The following is a 19584-nucleotide window of genomic DNA, read 5'->3' as shown; positions in this document are numbered from 1 at the left end:
TGTGGACAGGGGTCTGATGCAATGTTCTGTGCACAGGGGTCTGATGCAACGTTCTGTGGACAGGGGATTGATGCAACGTTCTGTGGACAGGGGATTGATGCAACGTTTTGTGGACAGGGGATTGATGCAACGTTCTGTGCACGGGGTTTGATGCAACGTTCTGTGGACAGGGGTTTGATGCAACGTTCTGTGGACAGGGGATTGATGCAACGTTCTGTGGACAGGGGATTGATGCAACGTTCTGTGGACAAGGGTTTGATGCAACGTTCTGTGGACAGGGGTCTGATGCAACGTTCTGTGGACAGGGGATTGATGCAACGTTCTGTAGACAGGGGATTGATGCAACGTTCTGTAGACAGGGGATTGATGCAACGTTCCGTAGACAGGGGGTTGATGCAACGTTCTGTAGACGGGATTGATGCAACGTTCTGTGGACAGGGGTCTGATGCAACGTTCTGTGGACAGGGGTCTGATGCAATGTTCTGTGGACAGGGGTCTGATGCAACGTTCTCTGGACAGGGGATTGATGCAACGTTCTCTGGACAGGGGATTGATGCAACGTTCTCTGGACAGGGGATTGATGCAACGTTCTCTGGACAGGGGATTGATGCAACGTTCTCTGGACAGGGGATTGATGCAACGTTTTGTGGACAGGGGATTGATGCAACGTTCTCTGGACAGGGGATTGATGCAACGTTTTGTGGACAGGGGATTGATGCAACGTTTTGTGGACAGGGGATTGATGCAACGTTTTGTGGACAGGGGATTGATGCAACGTTTTGTGGACAGGGGATTGATGCAACGTTTTGTGGACAGGGGATTGATGCAACGTTTTGTGGACAGGGGGATTGATGCAACGTTTTGTGGACAGGGGATTGATGCAACGTTTTGTGGACAGGGGATTGATGCAACGTTTTGTGGACAGGCGATTGATGCACCGTTCTGTGGACAGGGACAGGGGTCGGATGCAATGTTCTGTGGACAGGGGATTGATGCAAAGTTTTGTGGACAGGGGTCTGATGCAATGTTCTGTGCACAGGGGTCTGATGCAACGTTCTGTGGACAGGGGATTGATGCAACGTTTTGTGGACAGGGGATTGATGCAACGTTCTGTGCACGGGGTTTGATGCAACGTTCTGTGGACAGGGGTTTGATGCAACGTTCTGTGGACAGGGGATTGATGCAACGTTCTGTGGACAAGGGATTGATGCAACGTTCTGTGGACAAGGGTTTGATGCAACGTTCTGTGGACAGGGGTCTGATGCAACGTTCTGTGGACAGGGGATTGATGCAACGTTCTGTAGACAGGGGATTGATGCAACGTTCTGTAGACAGGGGATTGATGCAACGTTCTGTAGACGGGATTGATGCAACGTTCTGTGGACAGGGGTCTGATGCAACGTTCTGTGGACAGGGGTCTGATTCAACGTTCTGTGGACAGGGGTCTGATGCAACGTTCTATGGACAGGGGTTTGATGCAACGTTCTCTGGACAGGGGATTGATGCAATGTTCTGTGGACAGGGGATTGATTTAATGTTCTATGGACAGGGGTTTGATGCAACGTTCTGTGGACAGGGGTTTGATGCAATGTTCTGTGGACAGGGGATTGATGCAACGTTCTGTGGACAGGGGATTGATGCAACATTCTATGGACAGCGGATTGATGCAACGTACTGTGGACAGGGGATTGATGCAACGTTCTGTGGATAGGGGATTGATGCAACGTTCTGTGGACAGAGGATTGATGCAACGTTCTGTGGACAGGGGATTGATGCAACATTCTGTGGACAGAGGATTGATGCAACGTTCTCTGGACAGGGGTTTGATGCAACGTTCTGTGGACAGGGGATTTATGCAACATTCTATGGACAGGGGATTGATGCAACGTTCTGTGGACAGGGGATTGATGCAACGTTCTGTGGATAGGGGATTGATGCAACGTTCTGTGGACAGAGGATTGATGCAACATTCTGTGGACAGGGGATTGATGCAACATTCTGTGGACAGGGGATTGATGCAACGTTCTGTGGACAGGGGGATTGATGCAACGTTCTGTGGACAGGGGATTGATGCAACGTTCTGTGGACAGGGGATTGATGCAACGTTCTGTGGACAGGGGATTAATGCAACGTTCTGTGGACAGGGGATTGATGCAACGTTCTGTGGACAGGGGTTTGATGCAACGTTCTGTGGACAGGGGTTTGATGCAACGTTCTGTGAACAGGGGTTTGATGCAATGTTCTGTGGACAGGGGATTGATGCAACGTTCTGTGGACAGGGGATTGATGCAACGTTCTCTGGACAGGGGATTGATGCAACGTTCTATAGACAAAGGGTTCCCATGTAGTGTGTGCACAGCATTATACTATGTAGTAATCAGTTATACCCACTATTGTTAGCATGCCACAAGAGAAGTGTGTATAGCCCCCATGGTCTTACCCAGCTTCCTATGCTTCCATTCTTTCATCCACCCCACCTAGAGACATATCTGCCCACCAGAGACCCCTGGAGACATACGATTATATTCATATTTCCATCACTGAATGCCAAAGCCTGGGTGGCCTGCACATATTTGTGTACCGTGTCACTGCCACGGTACACAAACACGCATCTACAGTGGAGGGATCGTCACATGAAGGACACACTGCTCTCACCACTTCCTCCATGTCCTCTCTTTCCCATTTCACCTCCCGAACCACCTCCACTTCCTGCCAGAGAGGAGCACAAAGTCACCACCAATCCCTCCATGCAGGTCCCCCACTGCCCCACTCATGGTCACCTACCTTCTGAAATCGCTCCAACTCCTCCGGGCTCATATCACGATCTATGGACGAGATGCTCTCCATACTGTTCTTCCTACCAAGGCCGGCAGCAAAAGGATTGGCGATCACACCCGGAGAGGCCTAGAGAGGAAGCAGGAGAAGTAATCGCTTAGTCATGTGACCTCCTGAATGTGACCCTAAGCATGGCGGTAGCTGGGGGCTCAGCACTCTATGCACAATACATGACCACTCCAAGCCTCTCTATGGCTTCCTGCTCCTGCCAGCATCATCTTATGTCCATGTCAGAGCCTCCTCAATGCCCCTCAGAACAGCGTCGGTGCACAGCAGGGAGACACGATGAGGCCAGGATGCTGTCCCTGGATTGGATGGGAGTGAGACAACTACACAGCCCAGCATGCTCTATTGCACAGCCAGCAATCTGCCATACTTACTACTAAGGGGAAATGGCACCGCATGCATGTAATAAAGGCACTGGGTGAAGCACAAAAAACCGCTGTGGCAAATTTCCAGGCAACGTTATATACTATTCCCCCTCTGAAGCGGTTATATGGGGAGCCCAAATTACTCACTAAATGCTGTGACACCTATACTGGCTAACCTGTACTGTGATATCTATACTGGCTAACCTGTACTGCGGCACCTATACTGGCTAACCTGTACTGCGGCACCTATACCGGCTGACCTGTACTGCGGCACCTATACTGGCTAACCTGTACTGCGGCACCTATACTGGCTAACCTGTACTGCGGCACCTATACTGCCTAACCTGTACTGCGGCACCTATACTGGCTGACCTGTACTGTGATATCTATACTGGCTAACCTGTACTGCGGCACCTATACTGGCTAACCTGTACTGCGGCACCTATACTGGCTAACCTGTACTGCGGCACCTATACTGGCTGACCTGTACTGGAGCGCCTATACTGGCTGACCTGTACTGCGGCACCTATACTGGCTGACCTGTACTGTGATATCTATACTGGCTAACCTGTACTGCGGCACCTATACTGCCTAACCTGTACTGCAGCACCTATACTGCCTAACCTGTACTGCGGCACCTATACTGGCTGACCTGTACTGTGATATCTATACTGGCTAACCTGTACTGCGGCACCTATACTGGCTAACCTGTACTGCGGCACCTATACTGGTTAACCTGTACTGCGGCACCTATACTGGCTAACCTGTACTGCGGCACCTATACTGGCTAACCTGTACTGCGGCACCTATACTGGCTAACCTGTACTGCGGCACCTATACTGGCTAACCTGTACTGCGGCACCTATACTGGCTAACCTGTACTGCAGCACCTATACTGCCTAACCTGTACTGCGGCACCTATACTGGCTGACCTGTACTGTGATATCTATACTGGCTAACCTGTACTGCGGCACATATACTGCCTAACCTGTACTGCAGCACCTATACTGCCTAACCTGTACTGCGGCGCCTATACTGGCTGACTTGTACTGTGATATCTCTACTGGCTAACCTGTACTGCGGCACCTATACTGGCTAACCTGTACTGCGGCACCTATACTGGCTAACCTGTACTGCGGCACCTATACTGGCTAACCTGTACTGCGGCACCTATACTGGCTAACCTGTACTGCGGCACCTATACTGGCTAACCTGTACTGCGGCACCTATGCTGGCTAACCTGTACTGCGGCACCTATGCTGGCTAACCTGTACTGCGGCACCTATGCTGGCTAACCTGTACTGCGGCACCTATACTGGCTAACCTGTACTGCGGCACCTATACTGGCTAACCTGTACTGCGGCACCTATACTGGCTAACCTGTACTGCGGCACCTATACTGGCTAACCTGTACTGCGGCACCTATACTGGCTAACCTGTACTGCGGCACCTATACTGGCTAACCTGTACTGCGGCACCTATACTGGCTAACCTGTACTGCGGCACCTATACTGGCTAACCTGTACTGGGGCGCCTATACTGGCTAACCTGTACTGCGGCGCCTATACTGGCTAACCTGTACTGCGGCACCTATGCTGGCTAACCTGTACTGCGGCACCTATGCTGGCTAACCTGTACTGCGGCACCTATACTGGCTAACCTGTACTGCGGCACCTATACTGGCTAACGTGTACTGTGGCACCTATACTGGCTAACCTGTACTACGGCACCTATACTGGCTAACCTGTACTGCGGCACCTATACTGGCTAACCTGTACTGGGGCGCCTATACTGGCTAACCTGTACTACGGTGCCTATACTGGCTAACCTGTACTGCGGCGCCTATACTGGCTAACCTGTACTGCGGCACCTACACTGGCTAACCTGTACTGCGGCACCTATACTGGCTAACCTGTACTGCGGCACTTATACTGGCTAACCTGTACGGCAGCACCTATACTGGCTAACCTGTACGGCGGCACCTATACTGGCTAACCTGTACTGCGGCACTTATACTGGCTAACCTGTACTGTGGCACCTATACTGGCTAACCTGTACTGTGGCACCTATACTGGCTAACCTGTACTGGGGCGGCTTTACTGGCTAACCTGTACTGCGGCACCTATACTGGCTAACCTGTACTGCGGCACTTATACTGGCTAACTTGTACTGCGGCACCTATACTGGCTAACCTGTACTGCGGCACCTATACTGGCTAACCTGTACTGCGGCACCTATACTGGCTAACCTGTACTGCGGCACCTATACAGTGGCTAACCTGTACTGCGGCACCTATACAGTGGCTAACCGGTACTGCGGCACCTATACTGGCTAACCTGTACTGCGGCACCTATACTTGCTAACCTGTACTGCGGCACCTATACTGGCTAACCTGTACTGCCTCACCTATACTGGCTAACCTGTACTGTCGCACCTATACTGGCTAATTTGCACTGCGCCACCTCTAGCTGGCTAACCTGTACTGCGGCACCTATACTGGCTAACCAGCACTGCGGCACCTATACTGGCTAACCTGTACAGTGACACCTATACTGGCTAACCTGTACTGTTGCACCTATACTGGCTAACTTGTAAAGTGGCACCTATACTGTCTAACCTATACTGCGACACCTATACTGGCTAACCTGTACAGTGACACCTATACCGGCTAACCTGTACTGCGGCGCCTATACTGGCTAACCTGTACTGCGGCACCTACACTGGCTAACCTGTACTGCGGCACCTACACTGGCTAACCTGTACTGCGGCACCTATACTGGCTAACCTGTACTGCGGCACTTATACTGGCTAACCTGTACGGCGGCACCTATACTGGCTAACCTGTACTGTGGCACCTATACTGGCTAACCTGTACTGTGGCACCTATACTGGCTAACTTGTACTGCGGCACCTATACTGGCTAACCTGTACTGCGGCACCTATACTGGCTAACCTGTACTGCGGCACCTATACTGGCTAACCTGTACTGCGGCACCTATACTGGCTAACCTGTACTGCGGCACCTATACAGTGGCTAACCTGTACTGAGGCACCTATACAGTGGCTAACCGGTACTGCGGCACCTATACTGGCTAACCTGTACTGCGGCACCTATACTTGCTAACCTGTACTGCGGCACCTATACTGGCTAACCTGTACTGCCTCACCTATACTGGCTAACCTGTACTGTCGCACCTATACTGGCTAATTTGCACTGCGCCACCTCTAGCTGGCTAACCTGTACTGTGGCACCTATACTGGCTAACCAGTACTGCTGCACCTATACTGGCTAACCAGCACTGCGGCACCTATACTGGCTAACCTGTACAGTGACACCTATACTGGCTAACCTGTACTATTGCACCTATACTGGCTAACTTGTAAAGTGGCACCTATACTGTCTAACCTATACTGCGACACCTATACTGGCTAACCTGTACAGTGACACCTATACTGGCTAACCTGTACTGTGGCACCTATACTGGCTAACCTGTACTGCGGCACCTATACTGGCTAACCTGTACTGCGGCACCTATACTGGCTAACCTGTACTGCGGCACCTATACTGGCTAACCTGTACTGCGGCACCTATACTGGCTAACCTGTACTGCGGCACCTATACTGGCTAACCTGTACTGCGGCACCTATACTGGCTAACCTGTACTGGGGCGCCTATACTGGCTAACCTGTACTACGGCACCTATACTGGCTAACCTGTACTGCGGCACCTATACTGGCTAACCTGTACTGCGGCACCTATACTGGCTAACCTGTACTGCGGCACCTATACTGGCTAACCTGTACTGCGGCACCTATACTGGCTAACCTGTACTGCGGCACCTATACTGGCTAACCTGTACTGAGGCACCTATACTGGCTAACCTGTACTGCGGCACCTATACTGGCTAACCTGTACTGCGGCACCTATACTGGCTAACCTGTACTGCCGCATCCATACTGGCTAACCTGTACTGCGGCACCTATACTGGCTAACCTGTACTGTCGCACCTATACTGGCTAACCTGTACTGCTGCATCTATACTGGCTAAACTGTACTGTGGCACCTATACTGGCTAACTTGTGAAGTGGCACCTATACTGGCCAACCTGTACTGTGCCACCTATACTGGCTAACCTGTACTGCAGCACCTATACTGGCTAACCTGTACTGCAGCACCTATACTGGCTAACCTGTACTGCGGCACCTATACTGGCTAACCTGTACTGCAGCACCTATACTGGCTAACCTGTACTGCGGCATCTATACTGGCTAACCTGTACTGCTGCATCTATACTGGCTAACCTGTACAGTGACACCTATACTGGCTAACCTGTACTGTGGCACCTATACTGGCTAACCTATACTGTGCCACCTATAGCTGGATAACCTATACTATGGCAACTAAAGCTGGTTAACCTATACTGGGGTCACCTTTACTTGGCTATCTGTACTGGAGGCACTCATACTCACCATCTGTGTGCTGATCCATCCTCGTGTAATGAAAATCATGAATCAAAATTGCAATTTCTGACAGAAAAAATGGCAATTCAATCTTTTCCTAAAATCATTTAGCCCAACGCCGCATCTACATTTATCCGAGAGGCGGAAGGACAATAGCACCAGTTAGCTTCAAGTACTTTGTTATTTCAAAACTCCAGGCACATGTGAACAAAGCAGGAAATCTCAGGCAGGACATACGGGCAGGAAATCTCAGGCAGGACATACGGGCAGGAAATCTCAGGCAGGACATACGGGCAGGAAATCTCAGGCAGGACAGACTGGCAGGAAATCTCAGGCAGGACATACGGGCAGGAAATCACAGGCAGGACATACGGGCAGGAAACCACAGGCAGGACATACGGGCAGGAAATCTCAGGCAGGACATACGGGCAGGAAATCTCAGGCAGGTCATACGGGCAGGGAATCTCAGGCAGGACATACGGGCAGGAAATCACAGGCAGGACATACGGGCAGGAAATCACAGGCAGGACATACGGGCAGGAAATCTCAGGCAGGACATACGGGCAGGAAATCTCAGGCAGGACATACGGGCAGGAAATCTCAGGCAGGAAATCTCAGGCAGGACATACGGGCAGGAAATCTCAGGCAGGAAATCTCAGGCAGGACATACGGGCAGGACATACGGGCAGGAAATCTCAGGCAGGAAATCTCAGGCAGGAAATCTCAGGCAGGACATACGGGCAGGAAATCTCAGGCAGGACATACGGGCAGGAAATCTCAGGCAGGACATACGGGCAGGAAACCTCAGGCAGGACATACGGGCAGGAAATCTCAGGCAGGACATACGGGCAGGAAATCTCAGGAAGGACATACGGGCAGGAAATCTCAGGCAGGACATACGGGCAGGAAATCTCAGGCAGGACATACGGGCAGGAAATCTCAGGCAGGAAATCTCAGGCAGGACATACGGGCAGGAAATCTCAGGCAGGACATACGGGCAGGAAATCTCAGGCAGGACATTTGGGCAGGAAATCTCAGGCAGGACATACGGGCAGGAAATCTCAGGCAGGACATACGGACAGGAAATCTCGGGCAGGAAATCTCAGGCAGGACATACGGACAGGAAATCTCAGGCAGGACATACGGGCAGGAAATCTCAAGCAGAACATACGGGCAGGTATCTAAGGCAGGACATACGGGCAGGAAATCTCAGGCAGGAAATCTCAGGCAGGACATACGGGCAGGAAATCTCAGGCAGGACATACGGGCAGGAAATCTCAGGCAGGAAATCTCAGGCAGGACATACGGGCAGGAAATCTCAGGCAGGACATTTAGGCAGGAAATCTCAGGCAGGACATACGGGCAGGAAATCTCAGGCAGGACATACGGACAGGAAATCTCGGGCAGGAAATCTCAGGCAGGACATACGGACAGGAAATCTCAGGCAGGACATACGGGCAGGAAATCTCAAGCAGGACATACGGGCAGGTATCTCAGGCAGGACATACGGGCAGGAAATCTCAGGCAGGACATTTGGGCAGGAAATCTCAGGCAGGACATTTGGGCAGGAAATCTCAGGCAGGACATACGGGCAGGAAATCTCAGGCAGGACATACGGGCAGGAAATCTCAGGCAGGACATTTGGGCAGGAAATCTCAGGCAGGACATACGGGCAGGAAATCTCAGGCAGGACATACGGGCAGGAAATCGCAGGCAGGACATACGGGCAGGAAATCTCAGGCAGGACATACGGGCAGGAAATCTCAGGCAGGACATACGGGCAGGAAATCTCAGGCAGGACATACGGGCAGGAAATCTCAGGCAGGACATACGGGCAGGAAATCTCAGGAAGGACATACGGGCAGGAAATCTCAGGCAGGACATACGGGCAGGAAATCTCAGGCAGGACATACGGGCAGGAAATCTCAGGCAGGACGCCTGGACAGGAATCCTCAGGCAGGACGTCTGGACAGGAAATCTCAGGCAGGACATACGGGCAGGAAATCTCAGGCAGGACATACGGGCAGGAAATCTCAGGCAGGACATACGGGCAGGAAATCTCAGGCAGGACATACGGGCAGGAAATCTCAGGCAGGACATACGGGCAGGAAATCACAGGCAGGACATACGGGCAGGAAATCTCAGGCAGGAAATCTCAGGCAGGACATACGGGCAGGAAATCTCAGGCAGGACATACGGGCAGGAAATCTCAGGCAGGAAATCTCAGGCAGGACATACGGGCAGGAAATCTCAGGCAGGACATACGGGCAGGAAATCTCAGGCAGGACATTTGGGCAGGAAATCTCAGGCAGGACATACGGGCAGGAAATCTCAGGCAGGACATACGGACAGGAAATCTCAGGCAGGACATACGGGCAGGAAATCTCAAGCAGGACATACGGGCAGGTATCTCAGGCAGGACATACGGGCAGGAAATCTCAGGCAGGACATTTGGGCAGGAAATCTCAGGCAGGACATTTGGGCAGGAAATCTCAGGCAGGACATACGGGCAGGAAATCTCAGGCAGGACATACGGGCAGGAAATCTCAGGCAGGACATTTGGGCAGGAAATCTCAGGCAGGACATACGGGCAGGAAATCTCAGGCAGGACATACGGGCAGGAAATCGCAGGCAGGACATACGGGCAGGAAATCTCAGGCAGGACATACGGGCAGGAAATCTCAGGCAGGACATACGGGCAGGAAATACGGGCAGGAAATCTCAGGCAGGACATACGGGCAGGAGATCTCAGGCTGGTGGGTGACAAAGGGTGGAGTTACGGGACAGCTAAAGGCTGTTATGGGTAGAGAGGACACTTTGTAAAAGCAGAGACAGTACCAAGAACCATCTCTATGCCAGACAGACAGGAAGCTGTACAGGTCACAATGATCTAGGGCATTGGTGGCGGTGGATAGTGTCTTCTTCCAATAACGACTTACCTCCATGGAGTTGGAGGACACAGGATCAAAGCCATCACAGACGAGGATGAGCAGCGTGTCTCCCACTCCCCGCAGTGCCTGGACAGCCTCCGTGTGCGTCATTCCCAACAAACTCTGCTGATTGACTTCTAAAATCCTCATGCCGACCTTCAGTCGCCCGTCTCTGGCTGCAGCACCTGAGGAGCTGACCTAAAAGAGAGAGAGGGAGTTACTGGTAGACCTTGTGCCAGAGGGCCTAACTTAGAAGGAAGAGAGGGGGTTACAGCAAGGCCTTGTGCCAGGGGACCTTGCCTACAAGGAAGGGAGGGGGTTACAGGTAGGCTTTGTGCCAGAGGAGCTGACCTAAAAGAAAGAGAGGGAGTTACTGGTAGGCCTTGTGCCAGAGGAGCTGACCTAGAAGGCAGAGAGGGGGTTACAGGAAGGCCTTGTGCCAGGGGAGCTGACCTAGAAGGAAGAGTGGGTTACAGGTAGGCCTTGTGCCAGAGGGCCTAACTTAGAAGGAAGAGAGGGGGTTACAGGTAGACATTGTGCCAGAGGAGCTGACCTAGAAGGAAGAGAGGGGGTTACAGGAAGGCCTTGTGCCAGGGGACCTCGCCTAGAAGGAAGAGAGGGGGTTACAAAAAGGCTTTGTGCCAGAGGAGCTGACCTAGAAGGAAGAGAGGGGGTTACAGGAAGGCTTTGTGCCAGAGGAGCTGACCTAGAAGGAAGAGAGGGGGTTACAGGTAGGCTTTGTGCCAGAGGGCCTAACTTAGAAGGAAGAGAGGGGGTTACAGGTAGGCTTTGTGCCAGAGGGCCTAACTTAGCTTGAGGGGGGGCGAAAATATAGTGGCATGGAATCGTTTTATCGACGATCTATTTTTCATCTGGAGAGGTCCCAGAAGTGACCTGGAGGTTTTTTGTGAGGAAATTAATAGACACTGGCCAGAAGTAAAGATAACAGTAAAAATTGATGAGGGGAAAGTTGACTTTTTGGATTTAAATATCTATATACAGGAGAATAAATTATGCACTAATACTTTTTTCAAACCGACTGATAAAAATGGATATATTCCCAGAGACAGCTGCCACCACAACAGGTGGCTAAACAATATACCTAGAGGCCAATTTATGAGAATCCGCCGGAACTGTACGGAACTGCAAGATTTTAGGAAACAAAGTGGGGTACTGGTACAGAGATTTTATGAAAAGGGATACAATATGAGAGAATTGGAACTAGAAGTAGAGAGGGTAGCAGCTATGAATAGAGAGGAATTACTGGAGGATAGGGCGGGGCCTGGAAAACAGGCAGGAGAATTTGATTTATTGCTGGACTTTAACAGTCAGCACCGAGATATAGAAAATATTGTCAAGAAACATTGGAACATACTGCAGTTAGATAATTCCCTTGGGAAGACACTACCAAAAAAACAGAGTTTCATCTATAGGAGGGCCCCTAACCTCAAGTCAAGACTGGTAACCAGTTATATAGAACCCCCTGTAACAATGACTGGGGACCTTCTGGGACAGAAGGGTTTCTTCCCGTGTAGGGGGTGTAGGGGCTGCAGGGAGGCTAAACCAGTCAGGGGGAGGGAATTAACTTCTCGGAATACGGGGGCCACATGGGACATAAAGCAGTGCATTACCTGCAATAGTGCGGGTGTAGTGTATATATTGTGGTGCCCTTGTGGGATGGAGTATGTGGGCAGAACCACGAGGGCACTCCACAAACGCATTGGACAGCATATTTATAACATCTCAAAGGGACTCCAGACGCATAGTGTATCGAATCATTTCAGATTGAAACATGGGTCCAACCCCAATCTCATGAGGTTTATGGGAATAGAAAAATATGTGAAGAAATGGAGGGGATCTAGTTTGGTTAGGGAGATTTCAAAGGCGGAGGGGAAGTGGATTTACAACCTGAAAACTATGCACCCGGGAGGATTGAACATTGAGGGGGGAGGGGGGGGGTACAACAATAACAATATAAAGAATGTGGGTAAGTGGTTTTAGGGTACACATTGGCTTAATAACACACAGGAGAAGTTTTGGAGCTTAGATCAAATAGAGATCAGAGTTCCTTATTTTACCACAAGATGGAGATAGGGGAATTTATCGGATATATCTAGGGATAACATACGCACTATACTTGATCATTTTAATTTGAATTTTATTTAATATAATCCAGTAATGGTACCACTGTAAGTAATGATGTAAAACAGCAATGTCCGCCTGAGTATGGGCTTCCGCCTTACGACGGAATAGTAAGCACCGCAATATAGCGGTATCCATTTTGCCGAAGCCCATATCTATGGGCTGGAGATTCACAGCCTGGAGGAGGGGTCTACTAGTATAAGAGGGACGTTGACGCGCTGGTGACGTCAGCCCCTGATGAGACCGATTGGTCGAAACGCGTAGGGCGGAGCCACGTCCAGCGCGTCTGACGTCACCACACCGGAATTGTACTGTGAGCTCGGAGAGGGAATTTCAAGCGCCGCTTAAAGAGAACCCGAGGTGTGTTTAAAGAATGTTATCTGCATACAGAGGCTGGATCTGCCTATACAGCCCAGCCTCTGTTGCTATCCCAAACGCCCCTAAGGTCCCCCTGCACTGTGCAATCCCTCATAAATCACAGCCGTGCTGTGAGGCTGTGTTTACATCTGTAGTGTCAGTCTCAGCTGCTCCCCCGCCTCCTGCATAGCTCCGGTCCCTGCCCCCGTCCCTTCCCTCCAATCAGCAGGGAGGGAAGGGATGCAGGCGGGGACTGGAGTTCTGCAGGAGGCGGGGAGAGCAGCAGACTGACACTATAGAGATAAACACAGCCAGCTCTGACAAGCTGTTTGTCAGCAGCGTGGCTGTGATTTATGAGGGATTGCAGAGTGCAGGGGGACCTTAGGGGGGTTTGGGATAGCAACAGAGGCTGGGCTGTATAGGCAGATCCAGCCTCTGTATGCAGATAATATTCTTCAAACCCACCTCGGGTTCTCTTTAAGCAGCTGGTTCGCCGCGGAGGGACGGGGAGTCGGGACGCCGCTCATCCATCTACTCAGGTGCCGGGCAGACCTTGCTGTTAAGGATTTGATGTGCTAGTTTCCAAGAAAGCATTATGTGAGTGCACATTGGTGCGCGGGCATTGTGGCTAAAACTTTTAAACAGGATTACACTATTGTGCTTTTATGTGTTTTATTGAGGATGTTTTACATTAAAGAAAAGATGAAGATTTAAGAAAGAAAGTGCCTTGTGGAATTCATACAAACGCTAGATCCACCTGTTGTTTGAGGTGGCAAAGATCCGGTGAGCAGATTCAGAGAAGGAGTGTGCAGGCACGTGTGTTGCACTTTGATCACTGAAGCACGGGTGGTGTGAATATGTGTAAACAGAGTCACGCTATGTGCAATTTTGTGTTGTTATAGGAACTGGAGAGCGCAGTCCAGCAATTGTATTGAGAAGGAAGAGAGGGGGTTACAGGTAGGCCTTGTGCCAGAGGAGCTGACCTAGAAGGAAGAGAGGTGGTTACAGGAAGGCCTTGTGCCAGGGGAGCTAACCTAGAAGGAATAGAGGGGGTTACAGGAAGGCCTTGTGCCAGGGGAGCTAACCTAGAAGAAGGAGAGGGGGTTACAGGAAGGCCTTGTGCCAGAGGGCCTGACTTAGAAGGAAGAGAGGGGGTTACAGGAAGGCTTTGTGCCAGAGGAGCTGACCTAGAAGGAAGAGAGGGGTTACAGGAAGGCCTTGTGCCAGAGGAGCTGACCTAAAAGAAAGAGAGGGAGTTACTGGTAGGCCTTGTGCCAGAGGAGCTAACCTAGAAGGCAGAGAGGGGGTTACAGGAAGGCCTTGTGCCAGAGGAGCTGACCTAAAAGAAAGAGAGGGGGTTGCAAGAAGGCTTTGTGCCAGAGGAGCTGACCTAAAAGAAAGAGAGGGGGTTACAGGAAGGCTTTGTGCCAGAGGAGCTGACCTAAAAGAAAGAGGGGGTTACAGGAAGGCCTTGTGCCAGAGGACCTAACCTAGAAGGAAGAGAGGGGGTTACAGGTAGACCTTGTGCCAGGGGAGCTAACCTAGAAGGAAGAGAGAAGGTTACTAGTAGGCCTTGTGCCAGGGGAGCTATCCTAGAAGGAAGAGGGGGGTTACAGGTAGGCCTTGTGCCAGAGGAGCTAACCTAGAAGGCAGAGAGGGGGTTACAGGAAGGCCCTGTGCCAGGGGAGCTAACCTAGGAGGAAGAGAGAAGGTTACTAGTAGGCCTTGTGCCAGGGGAGCTAACCTAGGAGGAAGAGATAAGGTTACAAGTAGGCCTTGTGCCAGGGGAGCAAACCTAGGAGGAAGAGAGAAGGTTACTAGTAGGCCTTGTGCCAGGGGAGCTAACCTAGGAGGAAGAGAGAAGGTTACTAGTAGGCCTTGTACCAGGGGAGCTAACCTAGGAAGAAGAGAGAAGGTTACTAGTAGGCCTTGTGCCAGGGGAGCTAACCTAGGAGGAAGAGAGAAGGTTACTAGTAGGCCTTGTGCCAGGGGAGCTAACCTAGGAGGAAGAGAGAAGGTTACTAGTAGGCCTTGTGTCAGGGGAGCAAACCTAGGAGGAAGAGAGAAGGTTACTAGTAGGCCTTGTGCCAGGGGAGCTATCCTAGAAGGAAGAGAGGAGGTTACTAGTAGGCCTTGTGCCAGGGGAGCTAACCTAGGAGGAAGAGAGAAGGTTACTAGTAGGCCTTGTGCCAGGGGAGCTAACCTAGGAGGAAGAGAGAAGGTTACTAGTAGGCCTTGTGCCAGGGGAGCTATCCTAGAAGGAAGAGAGGAGGTTACTAGTAGGCCTTGTGCCAGGGGAGCTAACCTAGGAGGAAGAGAGAAGGTTACTAGTAGGCCTTGTGCCAGGGGAGCTAACTTAGGAGGAAGAGAGAAGGTTACTAGTAGGCCTTGTGCCAGGGGAGCTATCCTAGAAGGAAGAGAGGAGGTTACTAGTAGGCCTTGTGCCAGGGGAGCTAACCTAGGAGGAAGAGAGAAGGTTACTAGTAGGCCTTGTGCCAGGGGAGCTAACCTAGGAGGAAGAGAGAAGGTTACTAGTAGGCCTTGTGCCAGGGGAGCAAACCTAGGAGTAAGAGAGAAGGTTACTAGTAGGCCTTGTGCCAGGGGAGCTAACCTAGGAGGAAGAGAGAAGGTTACTAGTAGGCCTTGTGCCAGGGGAGCTAACCTAGGAGGAAGAGAGAAGGTTACTAGTAGGCCTTGTGCCAGGGGAGCAAACCTAGGAGTAAGAGAGAAGGAATAGAGAGGGTTACAGGAAGGCCTTGTGCCAGGGGAGCTAACCTAGGATGAAGAGAGAAGGTTACTAGTAGGCCTTGTGCCAGGGGAGCTAACCTAGGAGGAAGAGAGAAGGTTACTGGTAGGCCTTGTGCCAGGGGACCACACCTAGAAGGAATAGAGGGGGTTACAGGTAGACCTTGTGCCAGGGGAGCTAACCTAGAAGGAAGAGAGAAGGTTACTAGTAGGCCTTGTGCCAGGGGAGCTATCCTAGAAGGAAGAGAGGAGGTTACTAGTAGGCCTTGTGCCAGGGGAGCTATCCTAGAAGGAAGAGAGGAGGTTACTAGTAGGCCTTGTGCCAGGGGAGCTAACCTAGGAGGAAGAGAGAAGGTTACTAGTAGGCCTTGTGCCAGGGGAGCTAACCTAGGAGGAAGAGAGAAGGTTACTAGTAGGCCTTGTGCCAGGGGAGCAAACCTAGGAGTAAGAGAGAAGGTTACTAGTAGGCCTTGTGCCAGGGGAGCTAACCTAGGAGGAAGAGAGAAGGTTACTAGTAGGCCTTGTGCCAGGGGAACTAACCTAGGAGGAAGAGAGAAGGTTACTAGTAGGCCTTGTGCCAGGGGAGATAACCTAGGAGGAAGAGAGAAGGTTACGAGTAGGCCTTGTGCCAGGGGAGCTAACCTAGCAGTAAGAGAGAAGGAATAGAGAGGGTTACAGGAAGGCCTTGTGCCAGGGGAGCTAACCTAGGATGAAGAGAGAAGGTTACTAGTAGGCCTTGTGCCAGGGGAGCTAACCTAGGAGGAAGAGAGAAGGTTACTGGTAGGCCTTGTGCCAGGGGAGCTAACCTAGGATGAAGAGAGAAGGTTACTAGTAGGCCTTGTGCCAGGGGAGCTAACCTAGGAGGAAGAGAGGGGGTTACAGGATGGCCTTGTGCCAGGGGAGCTAACCTAGAAGGAAGAGAGAAGGCTACTAGTAGGCCTTGTGCCAGGGGAGCTAACCTAGGAGGAAGAGAGAAAGTTATTGGTAGGCCTTGTGCCAGGGGAGCTATCCTAGAAGGAAGAGAGGAGGTTACTAGTAGGCCTTGTGCCAGGGGAGCTAACCTAGGAGGAAGAGAGAAGGTTACTAGTAGGCCTTGTGCCAGGGGAGCTATCCTAGAAGGAAGAGAGGAGGTTACTAGTAGGCCTTGTGCCAGGGGAGCTAACCTAGGAGGAAGAGAGAAGGTTACTAGTAGGCCTTGTGCCAGGGGAGCTAACCTAGGAGGAAGAGAGAAGGTTACTAGTAGGCCTTGTGCCAGGGGAGCTATCCTAGAAGGAAGAGAGGAGGTTACTAGTAGGCCTTGTGCCAGGGGAGCTAACCTAGGAGGAAGAGAGAAGGTTACTAGTAGGCCTTGTGCCAGGGGAGCTAACCTAGGAGGAAGAGAGAAGGTTACTAGTAGGCCTTGTGCCAGGGGAGCAAACCTAGGAGTAAGAGAGAAGGTTACTAGTAGGCCTTGTGCCAGGGGAGCTAACCTAGGAGGAAGAGAGAAGGTTACTAGTAGGCCTTGTGCCAGGGGAGCTAACCTAGGAGGAAGAGAGAAGGTTACTAGTAGGCCTTGTGCCAGGGGAGCTAACCTAGGAGGAAGAGAGAAGGTTACTAGTAGGCCTTGTGCCAGGGGAGCAAACCTAGGAGTAAGAGAGAAGGAATAGAGAGGGTTACAGGAAGGCCTTGTGCCAGGGGAGCTAACCTAGGATGAAGAGAGAAGGTTACTAGTAGGCCTTGTGCCAGGGGAGCTAACCTAGGAGGAAGAGAAAAGGTTATTGGTAGGCCTTGTGCCAGGGGAGCTAACCTAGGATGAAGAGAGAAGGTTACTAGTAGGCCTTGTGCCAGGGGAGCTAACCTAGGAGGAAGAGAGGGGGTTACAGGAAGGCCTTGTGCCAGGGGAGCTAACCTAGAAGGAAGAGAGAAGGCTACTAGTAGGCCTTGTGCCAGGGGAGCTAACCTAGGAGGAAGAGAGAAAGTTATTGGTAGGCCTTGTGCCAGGGGAACTAACCTAGGAGGAAGAGAGAAGGCTACTAGTAGGCCTTGTGCCAGGGGAGCTAACCTAGGAGGAAGAGAGGGGGTTACAGGAAGGCCTTGTGCCAGGGGAGCTAACCTAGAAGGAAGAGAGAAGGCTACTAGTAGGCCTTGTGCCAGGGGAGCTAACCTAGGAGGAAGAGAGAAGATTATTGGTAGGTCTTGTGCCAGGGGAGCTAACCTAGGAGGAAGAGAGGTTATTGGTAGGCCTTGTGCCAGGGGACCACACCTAGAAGGAATAGAGGGGGTTATAGGAAGGCCTTGTGCCAGGGGAGCTAACCTAGAAGAAAGAGAGAAGGTTACTAGTAGGCCTTGTGCCAGGGGAGCAAACCTACAAGGCAGAGAGGGGGTTACTAGTAGGCCTTGTGCCAGGGGAGCTATCCTAGAAGGAAGAGAGGAGGTTACTAGTAGGCCTTGTGCCAGGGGAGCTAACCTAGGAGGAAGAGAGAAGGTTACTAGTAGGCCTTGTGCCAGGGGAGCTAACCTAGGAGGAAGAGAGAAGGTTACTAGTAGGCCTTGTGCCAGGGGAGCAAACCTAGGAGTAAGAGAGAAGGTTACTAGTAGGCCTTGTGCCAGGGGAGCTAACCTAGGAGGAAGAGAGAAGGTTACTAGTAGGCCTTGTGCCAGGGGAGCTAACCTAGGAGGAAGAGAGAAGGTTACTAGTAGGCCTTGTGCCAGGGGAGATAACCTAGGAGGAAGAGAGAAGGTTACGAGTAGGCCTTGTGGCAGGGGAGCTAACCTAGCAGTAAGAGAGAAGGAATAGAGAGGGTTACAGGAAGGCCTTGTGCCAGGGGAGCTAACCTAGGATGAAGAGAGAAGGTTACTAGTAGGCCTTGTGCCAGGGGAGCTAACCTAGGAGGAAGAGAGAAGGTTATTGGTAGGCCTTGTGCCAGGGGAGCTAACCTAGGATGAAGAGAGAAGGTTACTAGTAGGCCTTGTGCCAGGGGAGCTAACCTAGGAGGAAGAGAGGGGGTTACAGGAAGGCCTTGTGCCAGGGGAGCTAACCTAGAAGGAAGAGAGAAGGCTACTAGTAGGCCTTGTGCCAGGGGAGCTAACCTAGGAGGAAGAGAGAAAGTTATTGGTAGGCCTTGTGCCAGGGGAGCTATCCTAGAAGGAAGAGAGGAGGTTACTAGTAGGCCTTGTGCCAGGGGAGCTAACCTAGGAGGAAGAGAGAAGGTTACTAGTAGGCCTTGTGCCAGGGGAGCTAACCTAGGAGGAAGAGAGAAGGTTACTAGTAGGCCTTGTGCCAGGGGAGCTATCCTAGAAGGAAGAGAGGAGGTTACTAGTAGGCCTTGTGCCAGGGGAGCTAACCTAGGAGGAAGAGAGAAGGTTACTAGTAGGCCTTGTGCCAGGGGAGCTAACCTAGGAGGAAGAGAGAAGGTTACTAGTAGGCCTTGTGCCAGGGGAGCAAACCTAGGAGTAAGAGAGAAGGTTACTAGTAGGCCTTGTGCCAGGGGAGCTAACCTAGGAGGAAGAGAGAAGGTTACTAGTAGGCCTTGTGCCAGGGGAGCTAACCTAGGAGGAAGAGAGAAGGTTACTAGTAGGCCTTGTGCCAGGGGAGCTAACCTAGGAGGAAGAGAGAAGGTTACTAGTAGGCCTTGTGCCAGGGGAGCTAACCTAGCAGTAAGAGAGAAGGAATAGAGAGGGTTACAGGAAGGCCTTGTGCCAGGGGAGCTAACCTAGGATGAAGAGAGAAGGTTACTAATAGGCCTTGTGCCAGGGGAGCTAAC

At 51.5% G+C, this 19584-nt stretch overlaps 1 protein-coding gene across 13 annotated transcripts in view; it reads right to left on the bottom strand.

Moving 5' to 3' along the window:
* The window catches only part of SCRIB (scribble planar cell polarity protein), a 399297-nt gene that overhangs the window by 187976 nt on the left and 191737 nt on the right, over nt 1-19584 (bottom strand). For 11 of the 13 annotated variants that reach the window (XM_068238215.1, XM_068238207.1, XM_068238205.1 and 8 more), the window contains 3 exons: nt 10607-10795; nt 2785-2904; nt 2656-2709 (listed from right to left, as the gene is read on the bottom strand). In XM_068238215.1, coding sequence (XP_068094316.1) covers nt 2656-2709; nt 2785-2904; nt 10607-10795 — 363 coding nt within the window. The remainder of the gene's footprint in view (nt 1-2655; nt 2710-2784; nt 2905-10606; nt 10796-19584) is intronic. The other 2 variants (XM_068238209.1, XM_068238214.1) reach the window with 1 other exon arrangement.

Source organism: Hyperolius riggenbachi, chromosome 5, assembly GCF_040937935.1.
Source record: "Hyperolius riggenbachi isolate aHypRig1 chromosome 5, aHypRig1.pri, whole genome shotgun sequence".
Lineage (NCBI taxonomy): Eukaryota > Metazoa > Chordata > Amphibia > Anura > Hyperoliidae > Hyperolius > Hyperolius riggenbachi.
Note: the sequence above shows the minus strand (reverse complement) of the source record. Positions and strands in the feature narration are given on the sequence as shown.